Genomic DNA, 27,574 nt, shown 5'->3' with positions numbered 1-27,574 from the left:
TAAGTTCACCAATAAATGTTTTATTTTTATTCAAAGTTGTATGAGACGCTCCGTTATTGCATCATGATGACATCATCAGTCAGAGTACTTTTTTTTCTGGTTCAGTATTACCACATTTATTTTTAATATCCTCACAGTCATCATTATCATCCTCATTATAGTGCACATCTTTTCCATCCTTCTCATTATCATCGCCGTCATCCTTACAATCATCCTCATCATAACCTTTTATAGTTATTGTCATCATCTTTTATCGTCATAATCATCTCCATTGTCCTCATCACCGCTATCAAAATGCCCCTCATTATTATCATCTTAATTCCTGCCATCATCATCATCATCATCATCACACCATTATCTCCATCATCCTTACAATGATATTATCATCCTCACCATCATCATCATCAATTATTGGCATCACCATCCTTATTGTCCTAATTCTTGCCATCATATTTATCATCGTCACTATCATCACCATCATTATCATCCTAATTCTTGCCATCATAATTATCATTGTCACTATTGTCATCATATACATCCTACTTATAATCACATCCTTATCTCTGTCACAATTATCATCCTCATATGCATCATGATCATCCTAATTCTTGCCATCATAAACATCATGATCACCATATTTATCATTATCATCCTCACCATCATTATCATCTTAATTCTTGCCATTATAATCATCATCGTCACTATCATCATCACAGCGTTATCACCATTATCCTGACAATTATCATTATTGTCCTTGCTATCATTATTGTAATTATCATCATCTTTATCCTTGCAATTATTTTCATTCTAATCATCACATTTTCTGTCATTATCATCATCCTAGATCTTGCCATCATCATATTTATCATCATCTCTATCCTCCTTACAATTATCATCACGCTTGCATCATCATCGTAACTTTTATCATCCAGCTCAACATAACCCCACTCATAATCCTCATCCACTTCTTCAGGATAATTAATGTCACAATGGCCCTTACTATCATCACATCACCATTATCATCTTTCTCGTTACTATCATCATCATTCATTTCTTCATAATTAATGTCACAATCATCCTCACTATCATCACATCACCATGATGATCATCTTCCTCATTATCCTCATCCACTTCTTCATAAATAATGTCACAATCATCCTCACTATCATCACATCAGCATTATCATCTTCCTCATTTCTGTCATTATTCTCATCATCATCCATTTATTTATAATTAATGTCACAATTATCCTCAGTATCATAACATCACCTTCATTATCATCTTCCTCATCATTGTTATCATAGTCATCCTCACATCACCATCATCATTCTCATCATAGTCATCCTCATCAATTTCTTCATAATAACTAATGTCACAATCATTCTCACTGTCATCACATCACCATCATGATTATCATCATTCTCATCACCATCATCATTCTCATCATAGTCATCCTCATCAATTTCTTCATGATAATTAATGTCACAATTATCTTCACTATCATCACATCACCATCATGATTATCATCTTCCTCATCATTCTCATCATAGTCATCCTGACATCACATCATCATTCTCATCATAGTCATCCTCATCCATTTCTTCATGATAATTAATGTCACCATCATTCTCACTATCATCACATCACCATCATGATTATCATCTTCCTCATCATTCTCATCATAGTCATCCTCATCAATTTCTTCATAATTAATGTCACAATTATCTTCACTATCATCACATCACCATCATGATTATCATCTTCCTCATCATTCTTATCAAAGTCATCCTGACATCACATCATCATTCTCATCGTAGTCATCCTCATCCATTTCTTCATGATGATTCATGTCACCATCATTCTCACTATCATCACATCACCATCATCATTCTCATCACAGTCATCCTCATCCATTTCTTCATGATCATTAATGTCACAATCATCCTCACATCTTCCTCATCACTATCATCATCCTCATCACTATCATCCAAATCACCATTATCATCATCACTATCATCCTCATCCTCATCACTGTCATCGCCATCATGATTATCATCTTCCTCATCACTATCACCATCATCCTCATCACAGGAGCATTCCGACAGTTCAAGTAATTCAGGAGCAAGCAAACCAAATGAGAAGAAGCACAAAGTAAGAGCAGGTCACATGACCTCATGAAAGGGGGCGGAGCCTGGTAGTCTGCTGCTGGTGAGAAGTGAATGAGACAGGAAGTTCCTCTGAGGTCACGTGATGTCCTCTCATGGCCTGGAGTCAAAAGCAGGTTTCGTCCCACAGGTCCTGGAAAATAATTTTCTGCTTGCAGGAAGTAGCCTGATGATGCACTTCTGGCAGGTGATTGGACAACAGTCTGATGACATCACAGAATCCTTCACTTGTCCTTTTTATCCAAGTCTAGCTTCTGGTTCAGGTCCACATTTTTTTTACTTTCAAAGGTTCTTCTGGTTCTTTTTGAGACACCAAGGTTTGTTCTGGAAGTTTATTTGGTTCTGGTCCAAGATGAGTCCAGAGAGGCCAAAGGTCAGCATCAGTAGGGTGCGAAGAGGAGCGAGGGGTGGCGCGTTCGGATCTGTCCTGGCGCCTGACGCAGGAAGGAGGCAGCGAGGAGGGGCAAGGAAGGGGGGGGCCCAGGTGGGAGGGAGGAGGTGAAAGGAGGAGGGCGGAGGAAGGGGGACTTGGCCAGCTCCTGCGAGGAAAGTCCATGAGGACTGTTGCTTAGTGACATGTTGCCATGACAACAAGACTCACCATCAGTGAGCTGTGTTGCGTTCTCATGTTGTTGTTATTGTTGTTGTGAGGAGAGTGTTTGGACTTGCTGGGCTTGCCTGCCACGCGGTCCTTGTGCCTCCTGCTGGTGATGTGCTGCAACAACAATACTTCATCAAAGAGACAACATCCGGAATCCTCCACAAAAAGGAGATAGAAATAAGAAGATGATGGAGAAGAATACATACAAGATGAAGAAAAAGAATGAAAAGGGGATGAAAGAGAAGAAGTGTAGAACCTGTTTGAGTTGTATCTCAGAGTTGAAGAAGAAGAATATGATGTTGAAATAGAAGGAAAATGAGTTGAAGAAGAAGGGATTAGGAGGAAAGACAAGGAGTTATAGAAGAACAAGGGATGGTGAAGGAAGAGAAGAAGTGTAGAGCCTGTGTGAGTTGTATCTCAGAGTTGAAGAAGAAGGGATGATGAGGAAAGACAAGGAGTTAAAGAAGGGATGATGAAGAAAGAGAAAAAGTGCAGAACCTGTGTGAGTTGTATCTCAGAGATGAAGAAAGGATGATGATGAAAGAGAAATAAAAGGAGTTGAAGAAGAAAAAGATGATGAAAGAGAATCAAAAGAAGGAATTTAAGAAAAAGAAGGGATGATGATGAAAGACAAATTAAAAAGGGTTTGAAGAAGAAGGGATGATCATGTAAGCTAAGTAAAATAAAGAGTTGAAGAAGAAGATGATGAAAGAGAAGTAAAGGGAGTTGAAGAAGGGATGATGATGAAAGAGAAGAAGTGTATAACCTGTTTGAATTGTACCTCAGAGTTCAAAACGGGATAATGATGAAAGAGAAGTAAAATAAGGAGTAAAAGAAGGGATGATGATGAAAGAGAGGCAAAGGGAGCTGAAGAAGAAGGGATGATGATGAAAGAGAAGTAAAAGGAGTTGAAGAAGGGATGATGATGAAAGACAAGAAGTGTAGAACCTTTTTGAGTTGTATCTGAGAGTTGAAGAAGGGATAATGATGAAAGTGAAGTAAAAGGAGTACAAGAAGAAGGAATGATAATGAAAGAAAAGTAAAAGGAGAAGAAGAAGAAGGGATGATGATGAAAGTGAAGTAAAAGAAGGAGTACAAGAAGATGATGAAAGAGAAGTAAAAGGAGTTGAAGAAGGGATGAAAGAGAAGATGTGTAGAACCTGTTTGAGTTATATCTGAGAGTTGAAGAAGAAGAAGAAGGGATGATGAAGAAAGAGACAGCGTGTAAAACCTGTTTGAGTTGCATCAGAGTTGAAAAGAAGAAGAAGAAGGGATGATAATGAAAGAGAAGATGTGTAGAACCTGTTTGAGTTGTATCTCAGAGTTGAAAAGAAGAATAAGAAGAAGTGATGATGATGAAAAATAAGAAGTGTAGAACCTGTTTGAGTTGTATCTCAGAGTTGACGTGGACGTCACACGTCTGACAGTGGAAGGTTTTGTTCTGCAGACCAGAACCTTTCACCGTTGTCGCTGCATTGCACGTCTTGGGCTTGGCGCCGGGGCGAGGGTAGGACTTGATCGGACCGGCGCCGCTGCGAGCGTCCAGCATGGTTTTGTGTTTGGACCCTGCCGGCAGGTAAACATTAGCCGTGGGGGAGCTAACGACACTGGCCCTGCCCACCTCACCTGCATTGTGAGCCTGCAGCTGAGACAGAGAGTTGACGGCCACCTTGCAGAGGGAACAATACATCAGCTGCTTGGCCCTCTCCTCCTCACACTCTGCCGTGGGCGGGGCTTCCTGGGGGAGAGTGGGGGCGGGGCTGGGGGGAGGAGTCTCACTTCCTGCTCGGCTGGACGAGGGTGAGGAGGGGGCGACCTCTGTGGGGCAGGAGGAAGAAAGAGAACAAGAAGATGAAAGAAAAAAAGGGGGAAAGGGAGAAAGAGGAGAAGAACGAGGATGAAAAGGGAGAAAGAAGAAGAGGAGGAGGAAAAAGGAGGAGGAAAAGAAGAAGAAAAGGAGGAAGAAAAATGAACAAAAAGGGAAAACAATAAGAAGAAAAGGAAAAAGTTAAAGAAAAAGAAAAAGAATAAAGAAAATAAGCAGAAAAGGCAGAAAAACGAGAAGAACAAAGAGGATGAAGAGGAAGAAGAAGACGAAGTACAAGTGAAGAAGCAACCAACAGAAAAACAATAAGAAGAGAGTGAAAAGAAAAAAGTAAGCAGATCAATAAGAAAGAAAAGAAGAACAAATAGGATGAAAAAGGAGAAAGAAGAGGAGGAGGAAAAAGGGAGAAGAAAAGGAGGAACAAAAATGAAGAAAAAAGGAAAACAATAAGAAGAAAGGGGAAAAGTGAAAGGAAAAAGACAAACAAGAAAGAAAAGAAGTAGACAAGGCAGAAAAAGGAGAAGAACAAAGAGGAAGAAAAGGAGTACAAGTGAAGAAACAACCAACAGAAAAACAATGATAGAGTGAAAACAAAAAAGTAAGCAGAACAATAAGAAAGAAAAGAAGAACACAGAAGATAAAGAAGAACAAGAGGAGGAAGAAAGAGTAGAAAAAGACAAAGAAGAAAAAGAAAAAGGAACAGAAGAAAAAGCAGCAGCATAAGATGAAGAATAGTATAAAAGGAATACAAAATAAAAAAGAAGAGAAAAAAAGAAGAAAAGGGAAAGTGGGTGACAAGAAAAAAGAGGAAGAAGAAATGGAAGAAAAAAGAAACAGAAGAACAGGTAGAAAAAGAAAAAGGAAAAGGATGAACAAAAAGAAGAAGAGAAGGAAAGGTAGGCGAAAGAAAGAGGATGGGGTAAGAAAAAGAACAAAAGAGAGAAGGTGAATAAGAAAATGAAATAGAAGGACAAAAAGAAGGAGAAGAAGAAACAAAGGAAGATAAAAAAGAAGACAAGTTGAAGAAGATGAATCATCATCCATGATGTTCCAACCACCTGTGTGCTGATTGGTGCTCATCGGATGGGCGGGGCCTGCTTTCCGGGACCCACTGCCATTGGTCTTGTTCTCCTGGGACTTGACCTTCTTGGCGTGACGTCCGCCTCGGAAGTGAGACGCCGCCTGCGACTGGACCACAGCGGCTGTCAATCAAAAACCTCTGCCAGGGGGCGGGGCTAGAACCCGTCACTCACGTCAGAGTTGAACCTCAGCCGGCAGACGCTGCACGTGATCACCTGTTTCCTCTTGGCCGCCACGCCCCCAAACGTGTGCTTGATGACGGCCTTCTGCACGGGGTCCATCTGTGGACACAGTGGCAACGCTCAAACTGCGGCCGTCGTCCAAGTACTTTTACACTCATTGTTGCCAGTCGTGTGTAGAAATATGTACACACACACACACACACACACACACACACACACACACACACACACACACACACACACACACACACACACCGTGTTGAAGTTTGGAAACAGTGCGACTGGCGCAACGGCGTCCACGGGGAAAGGCAAGAAGGGTTTCATCAGGACGGATGGACCTCCAGCGCCACCTATCAGGCAAGAAAGTATTACTAGTACACGTAGTCTTTGTACTTTTTCTGTACTACAGAATTAGTACCATTTACATGTAGTGTGTAAAATCTTACTGTACTACAGTACTAGTACCATTTACACCTAGTGTGTAAAATCTTTCTGTACTAGAGTATTAGTAATATTTACCCATACACAGTGTGTGTACTCTTACTGTACTACAGTATTAGAAACATTTACACATACACCTATTGTGTGTACACTTACTGCACTACAGTATTAGTATCATTTACACATACATACACAGTGTGTGTACGCTTACTGTACTACAGTATTAGGAACATTTACACATACACAGAATGTGTACGCTTACTGTACTACAGTGTTAGACTCATTTACACCTAGTGTGTGTACTCTTACTGTACTACAGTATTAGTACAATTTACACATACACAGTGTGTCTACACTAACTGTACTACAGTATTAGGAACGTTTACACATACACAATGTGTGTACCAATTCTGTTACACAGTATTAGGAACATTTACACAAAGTCTGTTGTACTCTTACTGTACTACAGTATTAGGAACATTTACACATACACAAAATGTGTACGCTTACTGTACTGCAGTGTTAGACCCATTTACACCTAGTGTGTGTACTCTTACTGTACTACAGTATTAGTACAATTTACACATACACAGTGTATGTACACTTACTTTACTACAGTATTAGGAACATTTACACATACACAATATGTGTACCAATTCTGTTACACAGTATTAGGAACATTTACACAAAGTCTGTGTACTCTTACTGTACTACAGTATTAGGAACATTTACACATACACAGAATGTGTATGCTTACTGTACTACAGTGTTAGACCCATTTACACCTAGTGTGTGTACTCTTACTGTACTACAGTATTAGTACAATTTACACATACACAGTGTGTGTATACTTACTGTACTACAGTATTAGGAACATTTACACATACACAATGTGTGTACCAATTCTGTTACACAGTATTAGGAACATTTACACAAAGTCTGTGTACTCTTACTGTACTACAGTATTAGGAACATTTAAACATAGTGTGTGTACTCTTACTGTACTACAGTATTAGTAACATTTAAAAGTAATGTGTGTACACTTATTGTACTACAGTATTAGTAACATGTACACATACACATAGTGTGTGTATTCTTACTGTACTAGAGTATTATGGACATTTACACGTAGAGGCATTAGGAACACGACGCCATGTTCTAATGTTAGTTGTCCTCACTTGACCTTGGTGTGTGTGTGTGTGTGTGTGTGTGTGTGTGTGTGTGTGTGTGTGTGTGTGTGTGTGTGTGTGTGTGTGTGTGTGTGTGTGTGTGTGTGTGTGTGTGTGTGAATCAGGGTTCAAGCAAGTGGTCAACAAGGTGACAACAATCAAACAGCTGTCAGCGAGACATTTATGACAGTAACATTACCTTGTCTATTTTTAAAGTGGATGTTTAATATGGGGGGCCATATTAAACGTCATGACATTTTCTAAAGTTTTTGTGTGTGTGTGGGAGGGGGGGGGGGGGGGGGGGGGTGTTCTACTTACACCAAGCACAAAAGGTTTTGTTAGGTGCAGATCCGGATAAAGGTGCAGGTTGAGGGATTAATTTGGCTATTTCAATATACAAAGACTGCCTCTCACGCCCCCCCTTGTACCGTACTAGCATGAGGCGTGTTCAAGCATGAATAAAACAATGAATACCACCTCTTACGCCCACCCCATATTGACAGAGGCTTGTGTATCGTTCAATCATATATAAAAACACAAATACTGCCTCTCACGACCCCCAAATTGACTAGCTGAAAGCTTGTGTATCAATCAAACATGAATAAAAATGCAATTACTACCTCTCAAGCCCGCCCAAATTGACAGGCTGAAAGCTTGTGTATCAATCTTACATGAATAAAAACACAAATACTGCATCTCACGACCCCCAAATTGACAGGCTGAAAGCTTGTGTATCAATCAAAAATGAATAAAAACATGATTACTGTCTCCCACACCCCCTAACCCAAATTTGACCTAGTTAGGGGCTTGTAAATCATATAGACTTGAATAAAACCACAAATACCGCCTCTCATGCCCCCCCCCCAAATTAACTAGCTGAAAGCTTGTGTATCAATCAAACATGAAAAAAACAGAATTACTGCCTCTCATGCCCCTCCTACCCCAAATTTGACCTAGTTAGAGGCTTGTGAATAATTCAGAATTGAATAAAAACACAAATACAGCCTCTCACGCCCCGCCAAATTGACTAGCTGAAAGCTTGTGCATCAATCAAACATAAATAAAACCTGATTAATGCCTCTCACGCCCCCCCAAATTGACTAGCTGAAAGCTTGTGCATCAATCAAACATGAATAAAACCCGATTCATGCCTCTCACGCCCCCCCAAATTGACACCCGGCTTCTTTGACGGCCACGTGTGGCCCATGTACTTGAAACACAAGAAAATACACAAGAAAGCTTGTGTATCAATTAAACAAATCAAAACACCAATACTGCCTCTCACGCCCCCCTACCCCAAATTTGACCAAGTTAGGGGCTTGTGAATCATTCCGACGTGAATAAAAACACAAATACCGCCTCTCACGTCCATCCGTCCGTCCCCGATACAAGTTGACGTTGCTGGAGAATCATTAGAGCACTAATAAAAAGACAAAATGGTCCTCTCACGCCCCTCCTCTACGCCTACTTGGGAAGTGCTGACACCCCATGACTCGCACCTGTCTTTAACAGGAAGTGACCTACCTGACAAGCGTCCTCCGGAGAAGTTTCCTGAAAGGTGCTCATCTCCTCCTGAGCGCACGCCTCAAAAGACGAGCAGCCCGGGGGGCGGATCAGGTGACCGCCGCGTCATCGCTACCCAAAGCGGCGGCCTGTCAACACGGGGTGTCTCTTCCTAATCCCCCCGCTCCCGGTTTTGGCCCCGAGAGGGGAAACGTGATCGCGGCGACAAGACAGAGATGAGCACTACTTACAGATGATGTCACACGGCTGCCACGTGAACACCGTCACCGGAATGTCAGCATTTGTTTTCTTTTTATCACCTTTATCAGGCAAATATGCTCCCATTTAGCTTTCTAACGGAACCTGCAAGCTTGGTGAAGGTAACCCGGGGTACACTGATGGAGGGACGTGACACACCCATATTAGTGTAACGGCACCGACTGTGCCAAGGAAGCTCCGCCCCACAATCAGGAAGTAGAGGTATTTTGACAGCTAATTGGTACAACGAGGTAACTGTGCTAATAACTTACAAGGAGCTGCTCTGTCGCCATGACAACAGAGTTGTTAGCGTGTATATTAATATTACGGCTGCAAATCTTTGGGTGTCCCACGATTCGATTCAATATCGATTCTTGGGGTCACGATTCGATTCAAAATCGATTTTTTTTTTCAATTCAATGTGATACTCGATTCAAAAATGATTTTTTCCCGATTTAAAAGGATTCTGTATTCTTTCAATACATAGGATTTCAGCAGGATCTACCCCAGTCTGCTGACATGCAAGCAAGCAGAGTACTGTAGTATATTTTAGTGAAAAGCTTTTATAATTTAAAGGACAATGTTTAATCAACTGATTGCAATAATGTAAATTTGTTTTAACTATTAAACAAACCACAATATGATTTATTTTATCTTTGTGAAAACATTGGACACAGTGTGTTGTCAAGCTTATGAGATGCGATGCAAGTGTAAGCCACTGTGAAACTGTTGTTCTTTTTTTTTATTTTTATAAATGTCTAATGATAATGTCAATGAGGGATTTTTAATCACTGCTATGCTGAAATTATAACTAATTTTGATACTGTTGTTGATAATATTCATTTTTGTTTCACTACGTTTGGTTTGTTCTGTGTCATGTTTGTGTCTCCTCTCAATTGCTCTGTTTATTGCAGTTCTGAGTGTTGCTGGGTCAGGTTTGGTTTTGGAATTGGATTGCATTGTTAAGGTATTGCTGTGTATTGTTTTGTTGGATTGATTAAAAAAAAAAAAAAGATTTTTTAAAAGTGAGAATCGATTCAGAATTGCACAACATGAGAATCGCGATTCAAATTTGAATCGTTTTTTTCCCACACCCCTAATTAATATGTACGTACCATAAATACACGTTATATGCACCACTTGGACACATTAGTATTTGTATTGTGATGATGACATCATCTGGCCTGGCTGCTCACACACACACACACACACGCACACATACACACACACACACACACACACAGATGTCAGCCTGGAGGAGGAGGCCAAAGAGCTTGTCATGACTGAACGAGCATCCCGTAATGGACTGTGTGTGTGTGTGTGTGTGTGTGTGTGCGTGCGTGCGTGTGTGTGTGGGTATGTGTGTGTGTGTGTGAATGTTTCATGAGTATACACACCGATACACACGCGGAATGAAATTACAGCTGTGTGTGTGTGTGTGTGTGTGTGTGTGTGTGTGTGTGTGTGTGTGTGTGTGTTAAAGATGTAATATAATTAAAGTGTTAAATGTCACAAACAACAAGTTGGCTAAAAAGTGTCATTTTTCCAATTAGCTTTTGCATTGAGGAGGTGATGATGATGACGTCATAAGAGTTATGTCGTGATTTCACCAGCAGGGGGAGCAGCAGGGCCACAGAACCTGACGGAGGTGTGGGGATGGTTTATGCTGGAGTGACAGGTGTGTGGGCGGAGCTAACGCCATCATCCACAGGCTGAGGTCAAAAGTGACACGCGCACACACACACACACACACACACACACACACACACACACACACACACACACACACAGCTGTCGGTCAGATTTGAGCGGCCGTGGGGAAAAAAAAAATATTCCAGTGGTTGCCATGACAACGCGGCCAAACCCCGGTGGCCTTGTTTACAAACAATTAGTCACGTGCACATTGATGCCATACCAACAAGCCCCGCCTCCTCGCCTCTGTAAGTTGTTGTCTTACCTGTAGTTGAACACAGGGGGGCGCTGGGCTCTGACGTTTGCACTTGTCCAGCCAGACAGCGAAGACCGGACGCCAGGGGGAGGAGCTTGGACGGCCCCCCTGCTGGAAGACAACAGCGGTAATGCCACACTCCGCTGGCGCTGCCAACACCACTGAGGTCGCTGCTAAAACTGTTGAAATGCTAAAGATTAAACTATTAATTCTTTAACACTGTAGAAATTTTAAAGATGCTAACACTACTAATTCTGTTAACACTGTTAAAAACGCTAAAGATGCTAACACTACTAATTATGTTACCACTGTTAAAATGCTAAAGATGCTAACACTATTAATTGTGTTAACACTGTAGAGATGCTAACACCACTAATTATGTTAACACTGTTGAAATGCTAAAGATGCTAACACTACTCATTCTGTTAGCACTGTTAAAACACTAAATATGCTAACACTACTAATTGTGTTAACACTGTTAAAATGCTAAATATGCTAACACTACTAATTATGTTAACACTGCTAATATGCTAACACCATTCATTCTGATACCATGCTGAAGGTGCTTACGCCTCTAATTCTATTAACACTGTGACTATTTCTGCTAACACTACTACTAACTGTTAACATGCTAACCCAACTTATTTTGTCAACACTGCTAATACCGTGGATGTTGTTGTGGTTTGTGCAACCCTTTGAGACACTATTGATTTAGGGCTATATAAATAATCATTGATTGATTGATTGATTGATTGATTGAATATGATAACCTATCTAATTCGGCTGACACTGCTTGTATGCTAACACAACATATTTTGCTAACACTGCTAACATTTCAGAGATCCTTGATTCTGCAAACACTTTTACCACCTCTGCTAACATCAATAATTCTTCCAACATAGTTAACATGCTAACACTAATTTAAATGCCAACACAATATTTTTATGCTAACACTGTCTGTTAATAATTTTGCTCACATGCCAATGATGCTAACACTACTACTTCTGCTAAGACTATTGACCTGCTCAAGATGCAACCACCCCTAATTTTGCTAATACTGTTAAAATGCTACAGATGCTGAAATCACTACTTATACTAATACTTCTAAAATTCTAAAGATGCTTACATAATTAATTCTGCTAATACTGTTACTAATTCCGCTAACACTATTAGCCTGCTAAAGATGCAAACACTCTTAATTCTGCAAATACTATAAATATGCTAAAGATGCTAAAAACTCTAATTCTGCTTAGACTGATGAAATGCTTGGGATGCTAACATCTCTGATTCTAGTGACACTTTTAACATGCTAAAAACATGCTAACAACACTAATTCTGCTTACACTGCTAACATGTTAAAGATCCTTACGCCACAAATTCTGCTAACACTGCTAACATGCTAAAGATGCAACAATCCCTAATTCTGCTAAAATGCTAACCATTATTACTGCTAACTCTTTAATACACTCAAGATCCTAACACCCCTAATTCTGCGTACACTATTAACATGCTAAAGATGCTAAGAGCACAAACTCTGCTAACATACTAAAGATACTAAAATCACTAATTCTGCAAATACGCTAAAGATGCTTACCATTGATTCTGCTATCACTCTTTAATACACTCAAGATCCCAACACCCCTAATTCTGCGTACAATGCTAACATGCTAAAGATCCTAAGACCACAAACTCTGCTAACACGCTAAAGATACTAAAATCACTAATTCTGCAAACACGCTAAAGATGCTTACCATTGATTCTGCTAACACTATTAACACGCTCTAGGTGCTAACAACCCTAATCCATTTTACACTGCTAACATGCAAAAGATGCTAACACCATTAATTCGGTTTACATTGCTAACATGCTAAAAAAAGATTACACGAAAAATTCTGCTCACACTGTTGACATGCTCAAAATGCTAACACTCCTAATTATGCTTACACTGCTATCATGCTAAAGATGCTAAAATTACTAATTCTGCTAACACGATAAAGATGCTTACCATTACTTCAGCTAACACTGTTAACATGCTCAAGATGCTAAAACCCCTAATTTTGACTACCCTGCTAAAGATGTTTACACAATTAATTCTGCTAACATAATCTCTAAATCTGTGAACACTTTTAACATGCTGAAGATGCTAACATCTTTAATTCTGCTAACACTGTTAACATGCTTAAGATGCTAACACTACTAATTCTGCTTATGCCTCTAAAATGCAAAATATACTAAAATCCATATTTCTGCTAACCCTGCTAACTTGCTAAATTTGCATAAACAATGAAGTTTGCTAACATTAATACTAATTCTGCACTTTTAACATGCTCAAGATGCTAAAATCTTTAATTCTGCTAACACTGTTACTATGCTAAAAATGCTTACACCACAAATTCTCCAGACACTGCTAAAATGCCAAATATTGTTGTACTATAAATTCTGCTAACACTGCTAACATGTTAAAGATGCTAAAATCCCAATTTCTGCTGACAGACTAAAAATGCTTACCAAACTCTGCTAACACCATCAAGATACCAACACCCCTAATTCTGCTTACATTGCTAACAAACTAATGATGCTTCCACCACAAATTCTGCTAAGACTACTAGAATGTTAAAATCAATAATTCTGCTAACACACTAAAGATGCTTACCATTAACTCTGCTAACACTGGTAACACGCTCAAAGTGCTAACACCTTTAATCCGGCTTACACCGCTAACATGCTAAAGATACTAACAAAACTAATTCTGTTAACACTGTTACCATGCTAAAGATGCTAACATCACTAATTCTTCTAACACGCTAAAGATTCTTACCATTAACTCTACTAACTGTGACGTTTGGCTGGCATCGTGGTGTGGTTGCGTTCTCTCGTTGATGCAATGCGGAATGGACACAGCGTAAGGTAAGGATGATGATTTATTTATATACTAAAGAACAAACTAAGAACAAAAACACTTGCACGAAGGCACTATCAACAAAACCAACAGAACTAACATGTGAGCTAGACAGAACAAAAGACGCTAGCATGTGAGCTAGGGAAATAAACTCAACGGAAGAATAGCGTGGAAGCTAATCGAGTTCAAAAGTTAGTTACCACAATGCGGGATAGCGACGTCACCTGTTGCATGGAAAGCAAGTTTGCAATGAGAGACCGAATGGCAAACAAAGGCAGGCTTCAATACAGGCAGAAATTAGGAGGCAGGTGCGCGACGAAAAACAAGAAGGAGGTGACACTAAATGCATAACTAGGCAACGAAACAAAACAGAAAGTGCCACCAGGAACTAAGGAAGTCACATAACAAGACGAGATACAAAAACAGAACGAAAACCAGAATATGCCATGATCAGAGTCGCGGATCATGACATAAGCCCCCCCTCAAGGTACAGATACCAGATGTCCCCCCAAAAAAATACTAGCCTGAACACCCCCCACACAACAAGAAAGTCCAAACGTGAAAGGAGGGCGGAGGGAGGACATGGTGGAGGGTCGCCAGGTCGCGTGTCCCCGTATTTACCGGGTGACCTCGGGGCGGCCACATTCGTGGCCGACGGGGTGGAGGCTGCGCCTGGCGAGGAGGACAATCAGAGCACGGCCACAACCGTGGCCGACGTGGAGGCGGGTGCGTCGAAGCCTCTGTCCTGGCGGGCTCGGAAGCAGCAGTCAAAGCCGGCGCTGATGCAGCAGACGAAGCCGGTGCTGGTGCCGCAGACGCAGTCCGCGCTAGAACAGCAGACAAAGCCGGCGCTGTAGCAGCAGACGAAACCGGCGCTGTAGCAGCAGACAAAGCCGGTGCGGGTGCTGCAGCCCAAGCAGGCCCGAGTGCAGCAGACGAAGCCAGCGCTGACGCAGGAGATGTAGCCGGCGCTGTAGAAGCAGACGAAGCTGGCGCTGGAGCATGGAGCGTCAGCCGAGGAGCAGGAACTGGTGCTGACGTCAGCCGAGGAGCAGGAACTGGTACCGACGCCAGCCGAGGAGCAGGAACTGGTACTGACGCCAGCCGAGGAGCAGGAACTGGTACTGACGCCAGCCGGGGTGCAGGCACTGGTGCCAGGCGAGGAGCAGGCACTGGTGCCAGCCGAGGATCAGGTACTGGTGTCAGCCGAGGAACAGGAACTGGTACCAGCCAAGGAGCAGGCACTGGTACCAGCCGAGGAGCAGGCACTGGTGTCAGCCGAGGAGCAGGCACTGGTGCCAGCCGAGGGACAGGTGCTGAAGTGGGATCCAGCATTGAGTCCGGTGCTGGAGTGGGATCCAGCATAATGTCAGGTGCTGGAGTGGGATCCAGCATAATGTCAGGTGCTGGAGTGGGATCCAGCATAATGTCAGGTGCTGGAGTGGGATCCAGACCTGGACTAGGACTATGACACAGACTCGGACTAAGACTTGGACTATGACTATGACTAAGACTGGGACTAAGACTGGGACTAGGACTAAGACTAAGACAAGGACTAGGACCAGGACCAGGACTCGAACTATGACTATGGCTAGGACTGTGACTGTGACTAAGACTATGACTGAGACTTTGACTAGGGCTAGGACCAGGACTCAGACCATGACTATGGCTAGGACTTAGGCTAAGACTCGGCCTCGGACTCGGACTCGAACCACGAGTCAGACCATGAGTCAGACTATGACTAGGGCTTGGACTAGGGCTAGGGCTAGCTACAGGTGCAGCTAGCCGTGGTGCCGGTGGAGGCGGCCTAAGAGGTGGTAGAGATTTAGCAGTCCAATATACAGGTGGAGGAGGACGCGCAGGAGGCTGCGGTCTGGCGGGACGAAAGACCGGTGGGACGAAAGACCGGTGGGACGAAAGACCGGTGGGACGAAAGACCGGTGGAGGAGGTCTTGTTGAAGGTTGAGGCTTGGCTACCTCTGTAGCACAGCTACCAGCACGAGACCCCCCCTCAAAAAGCGGATGCCAGACGTGTTTCCCGTGGTCTGAATATGCCTCTAGTGGTGGGTGGAGGGAGGTCAGGACAGAGGTAGACTGGGTGGGAGGAAAAGTAACTGGGAGCGGGGCCCAAGTCACAGGTGGCGGGGTTTCAGAAAACAAAGACTTATATTGGGACTGAAAACAAATGTCTTTAGGAAGCGTGATGGCTTCATTTAAGTCCCCTGTGGATGACTGAGGGAGTGCATGTTTCAAAAAAAAATCCTCGTCTCCACTATTCTCAGGAGATGTCGGAGGAGTGACGTCACGACTGCTGTATGTATTACTAACAGGCCAGCCGGAGGAGTTTAAAGAACGACAAAAAAAAACATTACCAGACAAGAGGAGTGAGTCCTGGACGGGTTGAAGGTGGCTGCGTCCCTGAGAGAGTGATGGCGGGGTTAGCGTGTCTCTATCGCGAGGAGAAACCTTCCTCTGTGACTTCCACCTTCGCTGACGAGTGCGAGCCGGGCGAGATGGAACATTATCCGGCCAATTGGAGTTGAGTGGGGCTTGAAGACCTCCAGGGCCCCAGATCATCTCCGGCGTGTAGCGAAATGTTCCAGCCTCCATTGCTTGGGCTATCTTCCCCGTAAACACATTGAAATCTTCTATTTCCGATGCGAGAGAACGTCTCTTTGCTCGCAGTGTACTGTGACGCTTGGCTGGCATCGTGGTGTGGTTGGGTTTTCTCGTTGATGCAATGCGGAATGGACACAGCGTGAAGGTAAGGATGATGATTTATTTATATACTAAAGAACTAACTAAGAACAAAAACACTTGCACGAAGGCACTATCAACAAAACCAACAGAACTAGCATGTGAACTAGACAGAACAAAAGACGCTAGCATGTGAGCTAGGAAAATGAACACAACGGAGGAATAGCGTGGAAGCTAATCAAGTTCAAAAGGTAGTTACCACAATGCGGCATAGCGACGTCACCTGTTGCATGGAAAGCAAGTTTACACTGAGAGACCGAATGGCAAACGAAGGCAGGCTTAAATACAGGCAGAAATTCGGAGGCAGGTGCGCGGCGAAAAACAATAAGCAGGTGACACTAAATGCGCAACTAGGCAATGAAACAAAACAGGAAGTGCCACCAGGAACTAAGGAAGTCACATAACAAGACAATATACAAAAACAGAACCAAAACCAGAATATTCCATGATCCAAGTTGCGGATCATGACACTGACACTAAAACGCTCAAAATGCTAACACCTCTAATTCGACTTACACTGCTAACATGCTAAAGATACTAACAAATTTAATTCTGCTACACAGTTACCATGCTAAATATGCTAACATCACTAATTCTGCTAACACGCTAATGATTCTTACCATTAACTGCCAACACTAACATGCTCAAAATGCTAACACCTCAAATTCTGCTAACACTGCCAACATGCTAAAGATGCTAACACCACTAATTCTGCTTACACTGCTACAGATGCTAACAACACTAATACCGCTAACGATGCTAACAAGATCATGATGCTAATATTGATTGGGGGGGACATACCTGCCACCTGTCCCCCCATCCCGCCTGCCTTCATCTGGCGTACGCGGCGCAGGTGAGAACGCGCGTTGTAGTGCAGCTGAGCCTGAGCCGCCGAGGTTAGCTGCAAGTTGCACACGTCGCAGAGCGAGTAGGCGGAGCCAGCAGCTAGGAAATCACAAGGAGGGCGGAGTCACATACACATCAGCAGTAAAGTACGACTCACGGCGGTCGGGCGGCGCTCACCTGTCGTCTGCTCAGCTGCCGAGCCGACAGCAGGTGTGTCCATCCGCTGCGGACACGCCCCCACCAGGTTGAAGGTTGGCCTGCCCTCCAGGAAGGGGTGGGACCTGAGGGTCTTCATCACTGAGAAAGAGAAGTCATGAGGTGGCATTTTGTGCACGAGAGCGTTCACGTGTGCGCTCAAAATGCTACGTGCGCGTGTGAAAGCCCGTGAATTGAGTGTGTGTATGGTCACATGACCTGAACTCTTTTTTTTTTTTTTGCAACTCATAATTGAAAAAAAATAAAACAAGGACCCTAGTTTGACCTTGTAACGCAGGGGTCACCAACCTTTTTGAAACCAAGAGCTACTTTTTGGGTACTGATTAATGCGAAGGGCTACTAGTTTGATTAACACTTAAATAAATTGCCAGGAATAGCCAATTTGCTCAATTTACCTTTAATAAATAAATCTATATATATAAAAAAAATGGGTATTTCTGTCTGTCATTCTGTCGTACATTTTTTTTCCTTTTACGGAAGGTTTTTTGTAGAGGATAAATGATGAAAAAAACACTTAATTGAATGATTTAAAAGAGGAGAAAACAGGAAAAAAAAATGACAATTAAATTTTGAAACATAGTTTATCTTCAATTTCGACTCTTTAAAATTCAAAATTCAACCGAAAAAAATGAAGAGAAAAACTAGCTTATTCGAATCTTTTTGAAAAAAAAAAAAAAAATTTTATGGAACATCATTAGTATTTTTTCCTGATTAAGATTAATTTTAGAATTTTGATGACATGTTTTGAATAGGTTGAAATCCAATCTGCACTTTGTTAGAATATATAACAAATTGGACCACGCTATATTTCTAACAAAGACAAATCATTATCTCTTCTAGATTTTCCAGAACAAAAATTTTAAAAGAAATTCAAAAAACTTTAAAATAAGATTTAAATTTGATTGTACAGATTTTATAGATTTGCCAGAATATTTTTTTTGAATTTTAATCATAACAAGTTTGAAGAAATATTTCACAAATATTCTTCCTTGAAAAAACAGAAGCTAAACTGAAGAAATAAATTCAAATGTATTTATTATTCTTTACAATAAAAAAAATAAATGTATACTTAAACATTGATTTAAATTGTCAGGAAAGAAGAGGAAGGAATTTAAGAGGTAAAAATTTATATCTGTTTAAAAATCCTAAAATCATTTTTAAGGTTGTATTTTTTCTCTAAAATTGTCTTTCTGAAAGTTATAAGAAGCAAAGTAAAAAAAATTATGAATTTATTTAAACAAGTGAAGACCAAGTCTTTGAAATATTTTCTTGGATTTTCAAATTTTATTTGAGTTTTGTCTCTCTTAGAATTAAAAATGTCGAGCAAAGCGAGACCAGCTTGCTAGAAAATAAATACAATTTAAAAAATAGAGGCAGCTCACTGGTAAGTGCTGCTATTTGAGCTATTTTTAGAACAGGCCAGCGGGCGACTCATCTGGTCCTTACGGGCTACCTGGTGCCCGCGGGCATCGTGTTGGTGACCACTGCTGTAACGGATTAGTTGTATCATTTCCGATGGGAACCATACCAGAAGCACTTAACCTCATCTTCTTCAGTGGGTCACTGGTGGGCGGAGGAGGGGCTTTAACGCACGCACACAAGCACAAAAGAGACAAATGGAAATGTGAAAAGACGTTGACCACTCGTCAACGTTTGCCTTCAGGCCACAGGCAGCTGATGGTCGCACACAATACGTGCACTGGCAAGAAGACACGAAAAGAAGTGTGTCCCTTTACCTCCGCCAAGGAACTCTTTTCATGCCCTTTTCTCACAAAATGCCAATAAAAGTGTGGATTGTACCGAGGTGAAATCGTATAGATAGAAATAACCCGTGTCAGTGTCACCATAAACACTTTATCATTTGTATAGGGAGTGTTTCTACTCACGTTTTTAAAGTGTCACGTAAGTGTAAAAAGAAGTGACAGCGAATACAAAAATGGCGAACAGTCCAGCATTTTACTCCACACCCTGCTTCTTCTTCTTTGCTATTTTTGGCGGACAGCACCATGCGCAAATAACAGTAGCTGTGATGACCTTAAAATTGACTCAGCGGGTGGTCTGAGTGCAAGTGTGTGGATGGTGCAGGGTGGAATAATGTTGTCAAAAGTTGTTTTTACATTAACACCTTTTAAGGCCCTACCTGTTTGTTTACATGCTTTCTTTTTTTCTTTTTGCTATTTGGGCTTATTGTACGCTAATTACAATAAAAACTAAGAATCATCTTTTGATATGATGTACTTAGTCCATAAGTACACAAATGTGTACTTCATGTTTCGTGACATACTAATTCTTTTTTTTACACTTTTTTCCCCCAAATTCCATTGTATGTTATACTCTTCTGACACCACCAGATGACGGCGTGGCGCAGTGGAAGAGAGGCTGTGCGCAACCCGAGGGTCCTTGGTTCAATCCCCACCTAGTACAAACCTTGTCACATCCGTTATGTCCTGAGCAAGACACTTCACCTTTGCTCCTGATGGGTGCTGGTTAGCGCCTTGCATGGCAGCTCCCTCCATCAGTGTGTGTGAATGGGTAAATGTGGAAGTAGTGTCAAAGAGCTTTGAGTACCTTGAAGGTAGAAAAGCGCTATACAAGTACAACCCATTTATTTATGTATTTATTTATGAGTGTCCACATAAGGGCCATAAGACCCCAATTCAGTAGTGAACACCATTTTGGAAATAAGAGCTAAAAAGTGCTGTCCACGCAAGTGGCCAACTAAGCCTTTAGAGGTTTTAAAGGACATTTTTTTGTATTTGTTTGTTTAATTAAAAAAGTTGTTTTTTAAATTTTATTTTATTAGTAGATTATTTTTATATATATACAAGGGAATCTTTTTATTACTTGCAAAAAATAGTTTTGTACTTGCGAATCGTTTTTTTTATTGAAGAAAAAATCATTTTGCTGTTTTTTTACCTACAAATACTTTTTTTAATTGAAGAAAAAAAAACGTTTTACTTGCAAATCCTTTTTTTAATTAGAATTTTTTTTTTTTTTTTACTTGCGGATCGTTTAATAGAGTTGTTTTCTTCTAGCAAGTCGCTTTTAATTGAAAAAAATATTTTTTTACATTCATGTCATTTTTTTAATAAAAAAAAATTGTTTTTTTTCACATGCCAATTTTTTTTTTAGATTTTTTTTCTTGCCAATCGTTATTTTCATGTTTTTTTCAATAAATATATATATTTTTTATTCGTGAATTGCCTTTTTAATTGAAGAAAATAGTTGTTTTTTTACTTGCAAATACTTTTTTTAATTACAGTTTTTTTTTCTACTTGCGGATCGCATTTTAATTGAAGAACACAGGCTTTTTTTACGTGCCAGTCGTTTTTTTATTGAAAAAAATAGTTTTTTTTTATGAATACATTTTTTTCCACTTGCAAATCGTTAAAATTTTTATTTTTTAACTTGCGAATGTTTTTTTCAATAAATATATTTTTTTTACTTGTGAATCGCCTTTTTAATTGAAGAAACTAGTCTTTTTTACTTGCAAATACTTTTTTTAATCAATTTTTTTTTACTTGCACATCATATTTTAATTGAAGAAAAAAATTTTTTACGTGGTAATCGCTTTTTTGTTGAAAATTTTTTTTTTCTTGAAAAAATTTGTTTTTTTCACTTGCAAATCGTTAGAATGGTTTTATTTTATTTGCGAATGTTATTTTCATTGAGGAAAATACTTTTTCTTTTTGCTAATCGCCTTTTTAATTGAGAAAAATTGTTTTTTTTTTACTTCTAAATCACTCTTAATTTTTTATAATTGTTTTTTAGATTTTTTTCTTGCGAATCTTTATTTTCATTGAAGAACATTTAAATTTTTTTACCTTGCGAATGTTTTTATTGAAAAAAACATAAAAAAAACAACAACATATTTTAATTGAAGAAAACAATTTTTTTTACGTGCTAATTGTTTTTTTATTGAAAAAAATAGTTTTTTTAATGAAAAATGTTTTTTTTTCACTTGCAAATCGTTAAAATTTTTATTTTTTAACTTGCGAATGTTTTTTTTTCAATAAATATTTTTTTTACTGGTGAATCGCCTTTTTAATTGAAGAAAATAGTTTTTTTTTACTTGCAAATACTTTTTTTAATAAAAAAATTTTTTACTTGCATATCGTATTTTAATTGAAGAAAACAGGTTTTTTATACGTGGTAATTGTTCTTTTGTTGAAAAAAATTTTTGGGGTTGAAAAAATGTGTTTTTTTCAGTTGTAAATCATTAAAAAAAAATTCATTTGCGAGTGGTTTTTTTTCATTGAGGAAAATAGTTTTTCTATTTACGAATCGCCTTTTTAATTGAGAAAAATAGTTTTTTTTACTTCAAAATCGCTCTTTTAATTTTTTCTCATTGTTTTTTAATTGAAGAAAACTGTTTTTTTTACTTGCAAATAATTTTTTTAATTAAAGAAAAATCGTGTTTACGTGCAAATTGTTTTTTTAATTGAAAAAATGTGTATAGTTTTTTTGATGGACATTTTTTTTCCCGTGCGAATAATTTCTTATTAGCAGAATTTTTAAAACAATTTTTATAGGCACCAGCGCCCCCCGCGGCCCCAAAGGGAATACGCGGTAGGAAATGGATGGATGGATGGACAAACGAATCGTTTTTCTAATTGGAGAAAATAGTTTTTATAGCTACAAATGCTTTTTTACTTGCAAAAAAATGTATTGTTCTACTTGCAAATTGTTGAGCGTGAGTAAAAACTTGTTTGTTTTTATTGAGTTTTGGCAGTAATTTCACTTTATAGAGGTGCATAGTCACGTGACCATGATGTTGTCTCGGCTAACATCACAGATGACACATTGTGTTGTTACACACACACACACACACACACACACACACACGCACACAGGCAGAGGATTGCAGGATTGAGATTATAATCCGCACATTAAAGTGCGCGTGTGCGTGTTCATACAGATTAGTGTGCCTCCAAAGCGGCACTGACACTTCCTGTGACTCCGCCCCCATCCCCGCCCCCCACCAGATGTAATCTGCCCTTTGACCTGTCACAGCTGTGAGCATTCGTCGCAAAGCTAGTCCACCGGCGCACTAAGACTTAACATTTTGAGTGCACGAGAGAAGGCCAATGCAGTGCACTCACTGTCGGCAAAATGGTGACACGTAACATAATGGTCGCCATCTTGGCAAGGGACTCTGGTTTCATAGCCGTTAAGTGACTAATGACTGTAATGGATTCGGGACAGCGCTACGCCATTAAAAAAAACACACACTCTAATTACACAGAGCACTCCGTATTCTTCATTAAGTGCGTACTGACGGAAGTATTCCATTTCAGACACGTGACTACTCCAGGTTTCCGAGTTTGGTACTTTTATAGGGATTCCCTAAGTACTACCCGGTAACGATACAGTCTAAGGGTTTGTTGCATGTGAGTCCACATCCGTTTCAGACTTGCCACGTCCAGTTGCAGACTGAAGACCGGCGTACGTGAACAATCAGTCAAGGCGGACTCAACCAAACAACACCAACAAAGTAAGTATAGTTGGTAGAAAACACTCCAACGTAAAGTAAGGCTCCACTCTTTCAATATGTGCTAGCTTGATGCTAATTTACATTGGATTTTCCATAGACAGGCTACTATTAACATTAGCGATTTTACATGGCGATTTCAACATCTCCAAATTTCTTCAGGAAAACCACAACCAGGATTATTGTTAAACTCAAGCAGCTGATCTGTAATAAGCACAGTGCTTACAGTATAAACATTTTGTTGGGAGCAACATATACCGTTTTGCCATCTAATGGTTTGGAAGTGCATTGCAAATAGCATTCATATGGTATAGTGAATGGTAAAATACAACAACTGGATAGCACAGTTGTTAGAATCAGCCCATTTTTAAATGTTACGTTGAAAAATACAATTTTAAACATAACGAAAGTTGGTTCAAATGTGAACGACACACCCCATTACGTGACCCAGGTCTACATGAGGTTTGATCAGGTAAGTGTCTCAACATGACTCAACTGTCCGGAAAGGTGAGACGGGTGACATCACTTCCTTGACAAAGTGCTGAGTTATCAAAGATTCATCAGCACTCAGCCGATGAAGAAGAAGGAGAAAGGTGACACTCGACAGCAGGAAGTGGCATCGCACGCTCTGGTACCTCCTCCAAGGCTCCACACATGAGGAGTTTGGCGTTTATTTAAGGATTTGGTAAAATTTTGCCCGACTCAAGGATGTTGAGAACGCGACTTAAAACATTGCCTGTACACGTGACGGACACAGTTTGACCCTGGAACAGACTATTCCCAGCAGGCACAAGACATTGAAACAACATTGACAACCTGTTGAATTAGATCCTGACGTTAACCTAACGTTGAAACAACATGTCTTTTAACAACGTTTAATCAATGTCTGGTTCTGATGTTGGTTTGACCATTGAAATTTGGTCATTTCCCAACCAACAACGTGGATCCAACATTGTCTCAATTTACAAATACAACTATTTTGCAACAATGTTTGGAAGTCAGTTTTAAAAGACATGTATGCATAATCAACGTTGCATCAATGTCAGTTTTAAAGGACATGTATGTATAATCAACGTTATATCAATGTCAATTTTAAAGGACATGTATGTATATTCAACGTTCTTAAGAAGTCAGTTTTAAAGGACATGTATGTATAATCAATGTTGTAATAGTACAAGTTTAAAGGACATGTATGAATAGTCAGCGCTGTTAAGAAGTCAGTTTTAAAGGACATGTATGTATAATCGACGTTGTATCAATGTCAGTTTTAAAGGACATGTATGTATAATCAACGTTGTATCAATGTCAGTTTTAAAGGACATGGATGTATAATCAACGTTGTATCAATGTCAGTTTTAAAGGACATGTATGTATAATCAACGTTGTATCAATGTCAGTTTTAAAAAACATGTACGTATAATCAATGTATCAATGTCAGTTTTAAAGACATGTACGTTTAATCAATGTTGTATCATTGTCAGTTTTAAAGGATATGTCTGTATAATCAACGTTGTATCAATGTCAGTTTTAAAGGACATGTATAATCAACGTTGTATCAATGTCAGTTTTAAAAGACATGTATCAACGTTGTTTAGAAGTCAGTTTTAAAGGACATGTATGTATAATCAACGTTGTATCAATGTCAGTTTTAAAGGACATGTATGTATAATCAACGTTGTATCAATGTCAGTTTTAAAGGACATGTATGTATAATCAACGTTGTATCAATGTCAGTTTTAAAGGACATGTATGTATAATCAACGTTGTATCAATGTCAGTTTTAAAGGACATGTATGTATAATCAACGTTGTATTAATGTCAGTTTTAAAGGACATGTATGTATAATCAACGTTGTATCAATGTCAGTTTTAAAGGACATGTATGTATAATCAACGTTGTATCAATGTCAGTTTTAAAGGACATGTATGTATAATCAACGTTGTATCAATGTCAGTTTTAAAGGACATGTATGTATAATCACTGGTTTATTAATGTCAGTTTTAGAGGACATATATGTATAATCAATGTTGTATCAATGTCTTGTGCCTGCTGGGTTTGTACTGAGAAATGTTGAAAATTATGTTGGAGGATCACACTAGTTGTCAGTGGGGAATACCTTAGATGATGACAATTTACACACACACACACATGCACACACACACTTGAAAGCAAAAAAAAAAAGTTGATCCAATCACATTTGATAAGCATCATTACTTTAATGGGGGGCCATGAGGTCACACAATGTAACGGTAATTAAAATATTTCCTGCAAATAAACGCCAAGGAGGTGCACACGCACGCGCACATGCACCCCCCCCCCCCCCCCCCCCACCCCCCCACACACACACACACACACCCCTCCATAAATCACAGCAGACAGAATTGGAGTAATGAGGTGCCTAGCTGTTAGCGCTTTGCTGCTAAACACCTACACACACACACACACACACACTCGTAATAAAGTTTTCCTCATTAAAACTATTGTAATGCCCCCTGAAGGGCGCTGTTTGCAACACAAGTGAACATCTGTCCGACTTTTCGCCTTCTGACCTCACACTGGCGCTGCTGAAGACGCTAACTGTATATGAAAAGTCATGACCCGTCACGTGGGATTGAATTGTGTAAGAAGGACTCATTCAAATAAACATTTGTAAATATTTCAGTAAAAATGAATGATAGGAGCAACACACACACTTATATCTTTACTTAGTGTGTGTGTGCAGGTTTTGATGTGACATAACAACATGCTGCTTCTCAATCTGCACACTGCCGGAGTCCTGGCACACACACACACACACACACACACGCGCACACACACACGCAGAGGGTGTATTGCTGTCATGTTTCATAAATAGGTCACATTGATTTATGTGGAGGAGAAGAAGAGGCCGACTTCGTGAAGCATAAATAGATATTAAATATTTTGTCAACACTAACACACACACACACACACACACACACACACACACACACACACACACACACACACACACACACACACACACACACACACACACACACACATACATCATCTTCATAACTACCAGCGTGTTATGATTCATGCTAGTTCAAAATCAGCTTGTCTTGTAAGGAATATATTGTGTGATTTAATAGTGTATCTTTCATTTTATATATACACACATACATATATATATGTATATATATATATATATATATATATATATATATATATATATATATATATATATATATATATATATACATATATAGACACACATATATATACATATGTATACATACACATACATATATACACACATACATGTATATACACACACACATATATACATTTATATACACATACATATGTATACACACATACATATATACACACATACATTATATATATATCATATATACACACATACATACATATATATGTGTGTGTGTGTATACATATATACATACACACACATACATATATATATACATATGTATATAAAATATATGTATATAATATATGTATCTGCGATGAGATGGCGACTTGTCCAGAGTGTACCCCGCCTTCTGCCCGATTGTAGCTGAGATAGGCACCAGCGCCCCCCGCGACTCCAAAAGGAAATAAGCGGTAGAAATGGATGGATGGAGATATATATATTATAAATATATATGTATATATATATATATATATATATATATATATATATATATATATATGAAATGGGCGATTATGGAAATACTGACAAAGCGCTTTGAGCTCCTTAAAAAGGAGTAGAAAAGCGCTATACAAGTACAACTCATTTACCATTACAATTTACCTTATTCACTACCGTTCATTGCCTCAAGTTATACATTTCACTCGGTTTGTGTTTAGCTTGAGCTGCAGGGGGCGCTATACAACAATATGGAGAACAATTCAAAACGTTGTTGAAATGACATATTCGTGTGTTTGTGACAATAGTAAGGTGTATATGATCCATTTAATACATACAAGTTAATGCATTTGAAATACGTTTGCGTTGTGTGGAGTCAAAGTGATGAATTATGATCGAAACAAAAACAAAACAATATTGCAGAAAGGTGACGAAGAGGAGGGAAAAGGTGACTTACCGGAAGATGATGATGATAAAGATGAAGGGTGCCGGCCACGCGCACGTCGCTGTTCGACAAGCAGCCAAGTCCCGCGCGCGTGTGCGTGTGAGAGACACGCGCTACCTGACTGAAAAAAAGAAG

The 27,574-nt window shown here is 39.7% G+C and overlaps 1 protein-coding gene across 3 annotated transcripts; it reads right to left on the bottom strand.

The window, feature by feature from the left end:
- znf385b (zinc finger protein 385B) lies at positions 1 to 27,574 on the bottom strand. Of its 3 annotated transcripts, XM_061879415.1 has the most exons (10): positions 27,452 to 27,574; positions 17,852 to 17,971; positions 17,630 to 17,773; positions 11,182 to 11,283; positions 6,109 to 6,203; positions 5,845 to 5,952; positions 5,650 to 5,779; positions 4,145 to 4,584; positions 2,767 to 2,880; positions 1 to 2,704 (listed from the first exon to the last, which is right to left on the bottom strand). In XM_061879415.1, the coding sequence occupies exons 2-10, from the start codon at positions 17,967 to 17,969 to the stop codon at positions 2,546 to 2,548; spliced, it is 1,410 nt and encodes a 469-aa protein (XP_061735399.1). In that variant the 5' UTR covers positions 17,970 to 17,971; positions 27,452 to 27,574; the 3' UTR covers positions 1 to 2,545. The 3 variants fall into 3 exon arrangements, with proteins under 3 accessions (XP_061735399.1, XP_061735398.1, XP_061735400.1); XM_061879414.1 differs by lacking the exons at positions 1 to 2,704; positions 2,767 to 2,880; positions 4,145 to 4,584 and having other exon boundaries at positions 4,593 to 5,779; XM_061879416.1 differs by lacking the exons at positions 1 to 2,704; positions 2,767 to 2,880; positions 4,145 to 4,584; ... (2 more) ...; positions 17,852 to 17,971; positions 27,452 to 27,574 and adding an exon at positions 7,782 to 8,984 and having other exon boundaries at positions 4,593 to 5,779.

Source organism: Nerophis ophidion, linkage group LG19, assembly GCF_033978795.1.
Source record: "Nerophis ophidion isolate RoL-2023_Sa linkage group LG19, RoL_Noph_v1.0, whole genome shotgun sequence".
In the NCBI taxonomy this organism is placed as follows: domain Eukaryota; kingdom Metazoa; phylum Chordata; class Actinopteri; order Syngnathiformes; family Syngnathidae; genus Nerophis; species Nerophis ophidion.
Note: the sequence above shows the minus strand (reverse complement) of the source record. Positions and strands in the feature narration are given on the sequence as shown.